The following is a 14,208-nucleotide window of genomic DNA, read 5'->3' as shown; positions in this document are numbered from 1 at the left end:
ATTTTTTTTTTGGCTGCTTGGGGCGGCCAAAACCCTGGAGCCGGCCCTGAATGGAAGTACTTTCCTGGACTGACCTTGCTTAGCCATTAAACGTGATGAGATCACATCACAAGGGGGGTTGCAGTTCTTTGAGTTCACATATTATAATAAATTCTGTGAAGAAGCTGTTAGGTCTTTCTTAAATTCAAATATAGATGGATAGACACCTAGTCCCACAGTTCATCAAATTTGAGGTATTTTGATGACACAGTTAAAAGTTTGAAAAGCTTCTCACCAAATCACTCTGTTTTGTAAGCATATTAAGAAAATCTAGAATCTTGTCTTAGGTTTTCACAAACAAAAAACTTGTCATTTTGCTGCAAAAGGCTGCCTTTGTTTTGAAAATGATTAAATTTCTGTCCTGAGCAATTAATAAACTTTGCCCAAGCACAGGAATATTACTGCTTTTTTGCTGGTAGGGATAGCAAAATGTCTTACCCTGAGTAAATCATTTGAATGTTTGCATCAATATTGAATGAAAACACTGGTGAGGGGTCCCTTCCAACCCTGATATTCTATGACAGTGCAGCAATCAGGCCAACAAGAGCTGGGTTACTGAAAGAGAGATTGGGATGATGGCGTGTTTTGTTTCTCAGATATTAAGAAATGCAACAAATGGCAACACTCTTGATGTAATTCACATTATTCATTGTTGAGCAATGGTCTTGGAGCTGTACAGAATCCAGACTTAGTCCCTGCCCCAAAGAGCTCAGTCTGAGATCTATATATAGATCTGCAGTTGGTGTAGATCAGTTGAGTGCCATTGACTTCTATGGAGGTATGGTGACTTTTACCAGCTGAAGATCTGTGGACACACTGAGAAATCCAGATGGAGGAATAACTTAGGGTTTTGGTTTCTTAATTAATACCTATTACTATAAACTCATCCTTGTGCTCCCTTATGCAGTGTATTTTGGTGATGCCAGCCTTGAATTCTGCATCTTCCATGCTGCCCGCTATGTGTGGGCTGACTTCCCTAAACCTGGTGCCAAGCCATCTTCCTCTGCTGAGTCCAGTTCCTTCTAAAGGCTATAAGACATGGGCTAAAATTTTTTTTAAAATAATGAAACCATTAAGGTGTGTAGTATCAATGCCTTTGAGAGTTCATGTGATATAATTGTAAACTTTTTTCTTCCTCTCCTTTTGTTTTTTGTAGGTTCCTAAAGGAACTGACCAGAACTGGGCACAGAAATTATATGACAGACATTCCAGCAGCCAGCACTTCCAAAAACCTCGAATGTCCAATACCTCCTTCATTGTTGTTCACTTTGCAGATAAGGTATCAGGGCGTATACTAAACACTCAGCACATTAAACACAAGAGTTTGTGATGAATACCCAGGATGGAAGGGGTTTGCATTAGGAGTTAGCTTTTTTTAAAACCACATTTAGCTATTTAGGCCATGACTTTCCAAGTTGCCTAAGGTATCTGAATGCCAAATTGCCATTTTATTTTAATTGGGCATCCAAATCTCTTAGTAAGCACTTAAAATCTCAGCTTTAGACTTTGTACTGAGTTTTAATCCGGGATAGTTGAGTCTTCTGGTTTAACAAAACAAACCTCCTTCAGAGAGCTGCTCAGATTAACATTAGTAGAGGTTGCTACATCCAGGAAAGATTGAAACAAGGACATTTTCTTGCGTGCCAAAAAAATCTCATGTTTCACAGGTGTAAGATATGAGTGGAACTGGGACCATTTTCCCTCCTCTGTGAGGGAGAAAACTCTAACTTTTGATTTTTCCAAAGCTTAGAGGCTGATGCTTGTAACATCCAGTAATGGTCTCAAGCTTTATTTAAAACATGATTTGACGGATATTGCTCAGAGCAGGGAAGAATCTGTGAAGAGGTTGTAGTTACCCATGTATCTGTCTCTGTGTTTAAAATGGAAATCAAAAGCAGGTCTGAGTAAGCATAAAGGAGTCATGTGACACTCATGCTACAGCCAAGTACTGTCTATTGTCCTTAATAAAGTCTGAGTCTCTTTATACTAACTTGAGAGTGAATTGCACTATTCACAGTTAAGCCTGGGGCTCGAGTTCCATTATACACCTTATTTTAAGCACATTCTCACCAAATCTTCCAAAAGAAGATATTCCCATTTCAAATTCTGCATGTGTGATCTGTGACAGTTAGAAATTTGCTTGAATTTTTAATTAGAAAAAAATAGGTTTTACTCAAACTTTTGAAGACTCATTCAGTGTTTTTTGGCCAGGTCTTACTTGAAAAACAACTGATTCTAAATTCCAAAAAAGTTTACTTGCAAGAGAGATTGGGTGAGACCTAGCACAGAGCTCTTCAAGATCTTTTGAGACTGAGGTGTGGGTGGTTATTCACTGGCTTACCAGGAATGTTAGCATGGGTCTTCCAAAGAATGGTAGAGTCCTGGAAGTTTTGCCATTGACTTTAGTGGGAACAGGATTGGATCCTGAAGGGGGTACTAACTGGGTAATGTACAGTGTTTGAATTAAGTCTTGTGTAATGCCTTGTATCGTACACTCAAATATTTTACATTAATAAGATAAACTGGTGTGACCTTCCTCACACTTTACCCCCATTCATTCAGCCATACGCACCACCTTTCAAATGAGTTTATGGCAATATATATATGAAGGCTAAAACCATGAGAGATTACACATCGTGATTACAGCAAGAGACTTGCAATATGTGGACTAATCTGAGGATATGGCTATACTGAAATTAAACACCTGTAGCTGGCCCGAGTCAGCTGACTTGGGCCCATTGGAGTTGGGCTGCAGGACTATACAATTGCAATGCTGGAGCCTGAGCGCTGGGACCCCAGAGTTGGGAGAGTCCCAGAACCCAGGCTCCTGCATGAGCCTTAATGTCTACACTACCATATTACAGCCCAAGCCGTGGGAGCCCAACTCAGTTAATGGTTGCCAGCCAGGGGTGTTTAATTGCAGTGTAGACGCATTCTAAGGGGTTTAACCACCATTCCGTTTCTCCATTGCTCTGTGTGGTAGGTGGAGTATCAGTCTGATGGATTTCTGGAGAAAAATAGGGACACTGTATATGAAGAACAGATCAACATACTGAAAGCCAGCAAGGTAAGAGCAGAAGGGTCGGAAAATAGTCCACATTAAACCAAAGTTGGCATTGCTAAACTGTTTCAATATCTCTGCTCATTTTAAAACACCCAGGAGTGTGTGCAAAAGCTCGTACAGTCTACACGGTCAGGAGCAAACATAAAAAGTAAATGTAAAAAGTGAACTTAAACTGTCATTTTACCCAGGTGTTCTCTTCATTCATGTAACCCGCAATCTCCTCCCTGCTGTATATCCCCTGCCATGCTTGAGGTCCTAAATCATGACCACCATCTTTCAATCAACTTGATTTGATGGGAACCCTCTTTGCAACCTGCTGACCCTACTCCTTAGTCAGTCAGGGTGAAGATCACCCCAGTACAGAGGGCCAGCCCAAGGTATATGCACCACTTAATCCTTATTTTGAGGATTTAAGTGATGCGTGGGTTTTGTGCTGGATGTCTACATGGGAGTGATTTCACTTCCAAAGAAGTGTCACTGCTCAATGACAATGAAGCTTTCTTTTCTTTCTCTCTCCCTTCCTGCCCTTCTCCCACCCTGGGACTATGTGCACGGTCTTTGAAGCACCTCCAGCCTTGGCTGATCCAGAGATTAGAAGATCATGATCAGGAATTAAACCCATCTGTTGCAGGTGGCATTGCAGAGCACTTCTTTTAACCTGTTATCCTGGGCCATAAATGCAATGCTTGTAGATGAAAAAGAATTTACTTTTTACTTCACTGCAGTATACCACAGTTACTGTTGTTGCTTCCATGTAAGCTATATGTTCATAACTCTATTTAATAAAAATGCAAAAAAATTAGAGTTAATATAGCATTAACGTAGAAATATCAAGGAATCAGTGTACAAGAAATTCCAAACATTGTCACAGCTCCCATAACCCTACAGCCCATATATGCTGCGATGTGCAACATTAACAAATAATACATGAAGGTTTACAGCGAACAACAAAAAAGTTCTTTGATCTCTGTGACACTAAGAGCATACCAATGCTAGAAGGCAAGGGGCTCCCTGATATCTAGCAGTGAGTTCAGCTGGTCAGACCAGCTCAGTGTATCCTAACTCACTACTGTTATAATCTGTATCTGAAAGGTGTCATGTAATGTGTCATTGGAAAAAAGACTAACAACATGCTGGTTATTAATATCACTGAAATGTTTCTAGTAACACTAGGAATTATGGATACTCTCTGATACTATGTTCTAGAGACTGTAAAAAGACAAAGGAGGCAAAACAGGTTTTTTCCAGATAAAGGAGAAGGCAAACCAGTAGCAAACCAAGCCAGATGTGAACAGAGACGTGGACAATGGACTGTTCATTTCCATCAGAGGTTGTAGGAAGGGCATTTGCATTGTAAAATCACAGGAGAACATTGACATGGGGTTGACTCCCTGGGGGACACAGCAAGCAGAGCTGAGTTGAGCCCTAGGTGGGCTTCCTGACCTGTAAGACAAAGACAATCCCTTTGAGGAAATAAGGGAGAGAGAGAGAGAGACTTCATCTTTCTCCTTGACCTTTGGAGACAAAGAAACCAAACAATTTGATCTCTGTGATGGGTCCTGGCCAGGCTGGCCAGCAAAAGCTGGAAAAGAGATTGGGGTGAGAGAAACCATCTTGAACAAAGACTGTATCTTGCTAGATTTAAGTTTTAGATGCGTCTTCACTTTTAGATTAGGGATGTAAATACCATTTAAAAAGTTAACCGTTTAAATGGTTAAAAAATATGTCATTTAAATGGTAAACCATTTAAGTGGCTCGGGCCCATCTGGCCGGTACGGCTGGGGCTGGGGTTGCTCTGGTCGGGCACTGCGGCTGGGGCGCTCCGGCCGGGCGCTGCCATTCTGGCCGGGCGATGCAGCTGGGGATGGCGCCTGCTCTGGCCACGCATCATAGCTGGGCCTGCTCTGCCCGGGCGGTGCCCGCTCTGGCTAGGCGCCGTGGGGGTTAACGGTTAAGGCGGTTAACCAGTAACACTATGTTTTCCGGTTAACCTTTTACATCCCTATTTTAGATGTTTGTAACCATTTCTACTTTTATCTCTGCTACTTGATGTCACTTAACCAATGTCCTTTTGTTAATAAACTTGTTTTATTTTTACTATAAATCAATCCATGCTGTGTTTGAAGAGTGTGTTTACTGCAGTTAAGTTAATAAGCTGTAATGTACTGAATCTTTAAAAGTGCAGCAAAGTTAATACCTGAAACCTCTCTGTGGAGCTTGGGGGCTGGAGTTCACTGATTGTTACCTGCTAGGCAAGGTTTGGGCTGGAGGAGCTTGCTGATGAGGAAGACAGACTGGTGTGGCAGGGGGCTGACACACAATGTAATCTCCAGCAAAGCTCACCCTTGCTGCGTCATGGGGGTAATGCTGTGGCTCCCAGCTCTCGGTATCCCCAGCAGTGTGTTACAATGGTGTTGTCAGACAGGATGTACACCCAGCCTGCTATTTTAACTGAAGTTTACACTTTAAGCACTGGAAGATTAGTTTTAAGTGATTCTCAAGTGACGAAACTGAGAAAAAGTGTCAGAGGTCACGGTTTTATTGTTTTCTATTTGTTTATTCGGGTGAGGATAGAACAAAAGGAAGTGTAAAAAATAAGTAGACTTGCTAAAGGAAACGAGGGCCAAGACATCGCCCTCAATTAGGCAGCCACACAATTCAAACGAGCTGAGATAGTTATAGAAGTTGGAAGTTGCAGAGTGGACCAAAAGGGTGGAAATGGATAATCTAGAGAAGGACTGTGACCATCAAAAATGGGAAGCGGACCAATGGACCAAAGAAACTGACCCGAGAGTCAAGGAAAAGGAGGCAGAAAAGCTGCAGCATGTTATAATCTCACACCAATGTTACAGGGTATCTGCCCCTGTAGCTTCCTCTGCTGTGTATCCTGTAAAGTCACTGGCTCCCAGTTCCAGCAATTCTAATGGAGTATCTGACTTTGAATAATAAGTTCCTTGATAAAGGGCTCTTTGGCCTCTTAAGATTACAGGCTCCATCAGCTTTGCACGCTGTAAACTTGGTGGGTTTCTTGAACCAGAAAAAATTGGCTTCTGGAGCATGCAAGCTGTGCCAACAGAGTGGAGTGTCCACATCTTTAGCAAATGTGTTAAAAATAGATAAGAAAGCTCTAATGTGCATCAGTGAAATTACCAAATTTGAGAGCTCCTCATTAATTTTACATTTGAAGCAAATGTAACTTAATTTTTTAAGGTCTCAATGAGATTGGCTGAAAAAGTCAAGTTTGACAATAATAGGACTTAGCATTTACAGGTTGCTTATCTGAGAATCTCAAAGCACTGTACAAATATTTATTAAAAGAGATGGACCTGAACCAGAACCCCAGATCCAAACACCCACATTTTGGCAGAACCAGAGTCAAACTTTGCAGCTCAGTCCCTTCTAATTTAATTGATATTTAATTACAGATAGGTAAACTGAGGCACCAAATGGCTAAATGACTTGACCTAAGTCAGATAGTTAGTGGCAATGCCCGGAATAGAACCCAGTCGTGGATCTCAGTAACTTGCTCGTATCTCCTGATAGGATTTCATCTATTCATTTTGTATCACACTCTTAGGATCTTTAAATGAATGCAAACCCCTCCGCAAATAGTTTTGATTAAGAATTCAAATAAGGCAGTCTTTTCTTTGACTCCCTGATTTTAAGAAAATGAGGTAACCATAAGGGTATTGGAAAATTCTTGTAAACTAGTCCAATCCTACAGTACACAATCCTATTTATTCTCATCCTACAACTTAAAAATACCCTATTGTTGTTTTGTTTTTCATTTTACCAACTCAGTCCTCTAGTTCTACAAAGTCCAGCTATTGAACTGAGACTTGGAAAGTCCTAAAATCAGGGTGTAGATTGCAGTCTCGGAGAACAAAATCTTGACATCAGTCAGAGCACTAGTGCTGTGTATGCACAGGGCCGGTACAATATTCATTCGACAAGAAGGTGCACTTTGGTGTCCTAAGAGCAGCCATGCTGCAGAATCCTGTACCAGTAAAGCCCAGATCAGAGCAAGCATTTGTTAACCTGTCTGTCATTCCTAAAATGGCTAACTGTTGAATCCTCCCTCCGGGGGGAGGGATAGCTCAGTGGTTTGAGCGTTGCCCTGCTAAACCTAGGGTTGTGAGTTCAATCCTTGAGGGGGCCATTTGGGGATTTAGTTGGGGATTGATCCTGCTTTCAGCAGGGGGTTGGACTAGATGATCTCTTGAGGTCCCTTCCAACCCTAATAATCTATGATTCTTAACCTTGCAAACAGACATCTGTGTTGCCTGTTCAGCTGTAGGCCGCTTTTGTCTCTGTTGGCTTTTTCTTTCCATTCATCTGAAGCCTCTCAATGAAGTGAAATTAACCTGCCATTTACACAGTGTTATCTGTTTCCTGCAGTCTGTTCAATGTCCCATTAGCTATGGAGCGAGGCCATTCAAGTCTGGTTTATTTCCCAGGAGCCTTGTCATGCCTTTCTCCTTTGGTTTAAGAACTAGCAGGGATACCATTGACCTCCAAAACCACAACAAATGAGCAAGAACATGACAAGAGGGGAGACGAGTGAAAGCATTTCTTGGGGGGACTTTAAGCAGGAGTTTTAATACGGATATAAATATAGCTAGATTCAGAACGGGAAACTAATTGAGCATTGTCAGCAGTTTGCTCTGGTGAGCAATGATAGATTCATATGAAAATGCCGAGGTGTGCAATTTTCTTGTCCACGTGGGCAATTTCTGGTCTAATGACTGTGGAAGTGGGCTTTAATAATGTTCAAAATTAAAAGCTCCATGTCCTCAGGAAGCCTGCACAATTTACGTTGAAAAACCTCTATGATTAGAGCTTATTAAAAACTCCAGGTAATCGGTAGGAAATTGACGCTGCATGAATTCTTCAGCCAGTTCCCTGCATGCTGTCATGAGCAATCCTGCAGCGGTGACAGTGTCTGGAAGGTTTCTGTTGGATTTTCCTGTAACCCTTACATTCACGCTGCAGTTGAGGAGGGGAACTGCAGTTAATTTGGGATAGTTTATTAGAGCAGCCCTGAACCATGGATACAGATCTGTCACCTACAGTTCACTCATTTAGTATGGCACAACCTGAGTTGTGGGTTTATTACCTTGTTCTGGGTTTATTACCAAGATATTTTCCCTCTCCCTGATTCTTTCTTCATAATTTAATTTCACAGGGCCAAATGTAGATGTGATGTGCAAGGTGGTGTAACTCCTTTCTTTGAACTGGCTGTCTAAAGACACCCTTTATCAGCACTTTGCATTGGCTGTCTGCGTTCTGCAGCTAACGTGACCCTGCATCTTATTCTGTGGGGGAGAGGCAAAGAGATTTTATTTTCACTTCGCATTCTTGTTAGCCGCACTACCTGCTGTAGCTGAGTGTTCTTCTTTAAATATCTTTACACTTATGTGGCGGTCTATAACTAGTTTATATGCATTTGTGTGCATCTGCGTACAGTACAGCGGTTGCTTTGTTTTAGGTCTTGTCTACACTGCCACTTTACAGCGCTGCAAGTTTCAGCTCATATATGCTCCCCTCGTAGAGGTGGTTTTTTTATAGCACTGGAAGAGCTCTCCCAGCGCTGGTGCCGCAACTACACAGCCACGTTAAACGTGGCTTTAACGTTGCTAGTGAAGTCATGCCCTTAGCTAAGCCTCCAAAATGCTGCATTTTCAGTATCATGTGATATTGATTCAGTGGCAACATAGATCTTATTTTTATCAGCTGTTTCTCACACAATCACGATGTGGACTTCAGTCATAAATGGAAATATCAATCTGGGCCTCCTGCTTCAAAAATGCAGGCCCCTTTCCCTGTGAAACAAAGGAAAATCTCCATTAGTGGTAGTAATGTTATACCTAGCATCCTCTGTGAGCCGGGAAAGGGGGACACAGACATGAGCAAAACTGACATGTGCAGAAAAAAAGTTCTGTGCTGATCTGACTCTTTCTGAAGTCAGTAGCCAAACTTCAGTGGGGCAGGATCAGGCCAGTATACATAATATGGTATTAGGAATGGGGGGGAACCCCAGAAATGAACACCACGAGTGCTTACGCACCTTCACTTCAGAAAACAGATCCTTGTTGAAGAACTCCCGCCAAGGTGAAATTGCATTACAGTCATTGGAAGGCAATTATTGTGGCCAATCAGACAGCAAAAGACTTATGAAGCAGTTAATTAGTTTTCAGCAGCCCTATAGTATCAAAACAAAGTAAAGAGATGACTCAAAGCAGAGAGAACTGGTTTTATCATAGATCAAAAGCATGAGCATATGCTGTTAAGACAGAATATAACAATTCACTATCGTTATTAAGTGCCAAGAGCATGCTCAGCACTGTAAGACTCAAAGAAAGGAACTTACAAACTTAAAACATCTAGGGATGCCAACTTCTGTAGCTCCATTGATTTCAGTGGAGCTCTGAATATTTACACCAACTGAGGATCTGCTGCCTAGATTGGGGCATGCACTTACTAACCATCCTCAACATTAGAGTGCCTACTTTGATGTTAATGTCAATCAGGTAGATGATTCAATGAAAAAAACACTGACAACTGCGTGCTACGAAGCTATTTTAGAACTTGAAATGACTGTATGGCATTGCATTGCATTGTCAGGTAAGCTACCAAACTGAAATCTGTTGGTTGGTCTCCAGCTGCAAGCGCCTACCACCCAAACATCCCATTTTTGTAATAGTCAAAGCGCACGGGATATTACAGTTCTGTGAAAATAAAACAGCTGTCAGGGTGCCTGTGTGAAGCAGAAGGAGACACTTAGCTAAAGAAGTTGCTAGCCTTCATTTGGCATGTTACTGGAGGTAGGAGACGCGTGGGCTATGGGCTGCTGAGATTAAAATAAAAACCCATAAGCATAAAGCCAACCCCCCAGGGTGTGCTGTCTTAAGCAAAATGATAATGTAATGTAAACCGATTGATTTCCTTTGTGGGATTTAGACTGCTATGCTACCAGGCTGGGCAAATAAATATCCAGGTATCTAGTGAAGCCGGAAATGACCCTATTTTTTACTATAGGTACAGGAACTGAGGATTGGAATGTCTTCCCCTTTAAAGAGTTGTAGTTCCTGGCCAAGGACTGCCGGTACAAATGAATCTGATAATCTTTCACCACTGCAGGCATGTCCCGTGGAGGACAGACACAGCAGAAACAAACCCTCCCAAGGAGTCAGCAAGGAATTCCTCCAAAGGATAATCAGAAATCCAACCAAGTTAGCCTAAAGTGTGGGGAGAGGATCAGTAACATTAAACCCCCCCAACCTAGGATTAACCCAGTTCTATAACCCTGGTGTGGGTCCTAAGGCAGTTTCCCACTCTCTCTCAAACAGCCAATTTATAATCCTTCCCCTGAGCACCTGTGCAAGGTGAAAGGAAAAACGGAGCCCAGGTTAACCCCTTGTTTGTAGGGGGACCAGGTAGTGCCCTCACCCCTTGCCACAAGACCTTTCTGGGGCTGCATAACAAGTAAGTACGTGGGTTTGTGCAGGGCTTTCCTGTTTACCATGCTTTCTCTCTAAACACTCATCTGCTGTGCATGCCACATCATAAGCACCACAAGGCTGCGGTCTGTTCTGTTCTAGTCTACATAGGTTCTTATACCACGCTTAGTCAGCATACTGTGTGCGTTGACCCCCTCCCACACCCTGGGGCACTTGAGTCGAGGTGGAATTCCATTTCCTTGCTAACTAATGTCTGGTTGAACAGTTGAATCATACTGCAGTTTACTTTAGTAGTCTGCACATCAGGCCATAGTAAAGAACAGCAAAGAATAAAAGATACTGTATATATATATTTTCCGTTCAGACACCCATAACTTAAATGTAGATCTAGTTTGAAGGGGAAAGCTGAATAAATAGATATGTAACTGGATTTGAATGAGACAGGCGGGACCTCAGCACATCTAAAAAACTGGCCAGGCTTATTTACGTGCCCGTATGTACTGGAGGTGTTTAACCTAATCGAAATTTGAAGATGCTGGCCCATTTTACCTGGCTTTGTAAAACTTTCACGTTTGCTCCTTTTTTGTGTTAGACACGGATGGTGCTGCTATATGGCCAAAGGCACAAGGCTTTTAGAGCATCTGGTTTAGTTTCAAAGAGTTGAAAGAGGAGGTTCAGTAGCAGCAGAATGGGTCTCGGTCTGTCCTTGTCTTTTTGTTGTTACTGTTTGTAAATGGTGAAATTCAAGAAATTGGGGTGGTGGGTGCCAATTTGATCTGATTGGGTTGACAAACAAGACTGGCTTTGAAATCCCAGAACCAGCAAGCTTCCGTCTGTCTTACAAATCAGGCTCTATTTTAGTGAGTGAAATGGCAAGCAATATGCCGTGAGTCACTGACAGCACTGGAACATTATTCTGACAGCGTTTCTTGCTGCATGAAGAACTGAACGACTTTCTTGAAAGGGAGGAATAGTCACTGTTGTTGAGGAGACATTTTAAACAGTAGCAGAACTCTCCCATTCCCTTCTGAGAACAGAATGTTGAGCAAGTTTTATATCAGGTAGCGCTAGATGAATCCCTTAAGATACCAGCAGCTGGACTTGTTTCCTAGCAGACTGTACAGTAACAATGCCATTGAGGTTTGTGGTATGAACTGAACATTGTCCTTTCTCTCACTGATCCCTGTGCTTTGAACAGCATTTCTGCTTTAAATGCCACAGCCGTTCAGATAGGTCTTTTAACAAAAATGAAAGTCCTCATCAGATAACCTACATAACAAAATACCCGATGGCCCTATCTGGCACTGTTTATGCACATTCAAGATTTTTTAATCCTGGACATGTTGTTTGGTTGCCCTTTTCTCACCTGTAACTCAGGCCCAGTTTTAGAAGTTTAGGTTGAGAACACCTGCAAATTGTCTTCGCTACAATGTGACTCGGGGTGCAATTCCTCTGGTAAACATAATAGATGGTATAGATGCTTACGGTCTTCCTGTCTCCCTCTTAGTATCAAATGGTAGCTGACTTATTTCAAGATGAAAAGGATTCTGTGCCTGCTACTCCTAACATAAAGGGAGCTGCCCCCAAAATCAGCGTCCGTTCTGCCAGACCAGCTGTGAAAGCTGCCAACAAAGAGCACAAGAAAACCGTGGGGCACCAGGTAAAGTCTTCACTGGATTTAAAGCCTAGTCCTTTACATAGCAATTTTCCTTCTCTAGTTCTTCCCAAGTCCTTTGCAAAGTAATGAAGTAAAAAGTAGTGTAGTGACCATAGTACGTGGGGCAGTTATTTGTAATAGTCAACGATAGTAGACGCTCAGCCTTGGATATTACAGCAATAATTTAAAGTTACGATGCACTGCGGTGTCTTTCGGATGTTGGGTCACAAAACTATTTACCATGTGGGTCAGCCATAAGATACAGAGGAGAAAAAAAGTGGTAGAAAAAGAGAAACTGGCTCAACATGCCAGTGATAGGAGGAGCGTTTCAAAGATGGAGAGACACAAATAGACAAGCAACCTCCAGTTGTGCAGAGTAAAGGGAACTGGACAGAGAGAAAGCAAAAAGAGATGAGCAGAATGAGCAGTCAAAGGAATAGATGAGTGTGAGATTAGAGAGGGAAGGTGAAGTCAGGGTCATAAATAGAATCCTGAAGGCAGGAGGACATATTGAATTTGATGCAGAGATTACGAAGAAGCCACTGAGAGTGAAAGATGATGAGGGAGAGTTTAAGATAGGCCTGCTTATTGGAGTGGACTGAATAATCTGGCTTTCCCCCTGAAGTTTAGAGAGGAGGGATTTAGGAAGACCATAAAAGAGTTGACTTCAGTAGTCTTGATAGGCCATGATTGAGACATGGAATAAGGAGCACAAAGGGTGGTGCAGGACTCATTGGAACATGTTTTATTGAAAATACTGGTGTTAAACCTTGAGTGTACCTTGCTCTCTCTTAAAGAGCCAGTGATACTTTTTGCTTCTCTCTGTAGAACTACCAAAGATAGATAGAAAGGATCCTTTAACATCTCAGTTGAAGTGATGATGCCTCAAACCACAAAATTGTCCCTTGGTATTGTCCTACAACATTGCTTTGATGTAGCTTTTGTGTTTGTTTGTGTAGAACCAAGAGTTCTAGAGTACAATCTGGGTTTATATGTTAATTCATATTATTTTCATACCCATAGGCTGGTTCAGGCTTCCACTTATCACTGATGTCTGCTTGTAAAGTAATCTTTTGTCTTTGATTTAGAATATACTCCAAATTTGCCCTTATCATCTTCAGGCCTAATTTAGAGTTTCAACATTCCAAATTCACCCCTTCCCTCCCCACCACTTAAAGATTAATGGATTATTTTGTTGTTGTTGTTCTGGTCTCTTTCAGTTCCGAAACTCCTTGCATTTATTGATGGAGACGCTGAATGCTACCACTCCACACTACGTGCGCTGCATCAAGCCAAATGATGAGAAACTCCCATTCAAGTAAGTTCCACTTTAAGATAAGCCAACATATCTAGCTGCTGTAGCACTTCATAGTAAAAGGGGCTGAAAAGTCTCTCTACATTAAAATATTTGGAGTTCCATTCCTCTTAAAAGTGACAAGTCCTTTTACAAAATGGTTCTTCTAAAATGTGCTCTAAGCATTTGATCTCCCTCAAGCCCCGCTGATTTCAACAGGAGTTTTGAGGGTGTACACCGAATTACTGGTGGGTCCTGAAAGACTATTACTAGTTTACTGGCATTACTATCATAGGGGTTTATACTACAGCATGTAGTATAAGCGCTTGGAATTTGTTGCATGGCTAGTTAAAGTTAAGAATTTCAAATTCTGTAACTCATATCATTCTAAGAACTGTTGTCCCATAATCAGTGTCCCCTGTTGATTGAAGTCATTATGATTGAAAATATGCTTCATGCTTTATTTTGTTTTACTGGTCGAACATATTAGAAGTGTGGTATTCTCCAAGTGCTATAGAATGGGAGAAAAATGCAGCGCACACTAGCAAATATACTCTGCTACTGCTACACTGACCCAGACTAACCACATACAGTATCACAATACAATACGATGCAGTACTATTGCTTTTGCAATAGTGTCTGATCAAATTATATCTTAGAAGCTCACAACACATTAGAGTTAAATTGCACAGAT

The 14,208-nt window shown here is 41.7% G+C and overlaps 1 protein-coding gene across 1 annotated transcript in view; it reads left to right on the top strand.

The window, feature by feature from the left end:
• Positions 1 to 14,208, top strand: part of MYO5B (myosin VB) — a 379,086-nt gene that overhangs the window by 246,915 nt on the left and 117,963 nt on the right. Inside the window, exons 13-16 of the mRNA XM_026649314.2 lie at positions 1,196 to 1,318; positions 3,023 to 3,106; positions 12,071 to 12,223; positions 13,441 to 13,538. Coding sequence (XP_026505099.1) covers positions 1,196 to 1,318; positions 3,023 to 3,106; positions 12,071 to 12,223; positions 13,441 to 13,538 — 458 coding nt within the window. The remainder of the gene's footprint in view (positions 1 to 1,195; positions 1,319 to 3,022; positions 3,107 to 12,070; positions 12,224 to 13,440; positions 13,539 to 14,208) is intronic.

This window comes from Terrapene carolina, unplaced genomic scaffold, assembly GCF_002925995.2.
Source record: "Terrapene carolina triunguis isolate 2854851 unplaced genomic scaffold, T_m_triunguis-2.0 Scaffold69, whole genome shotgun sequence".
Lineage (NCBI taxonomy): Eukaryota > Metazoa > Chordata > Testudines > Emydidae > Terrapene > Terrapene triunguis.
This window is presented reverse-complemented; position numbering and strand designations above follow the sequence as displayed.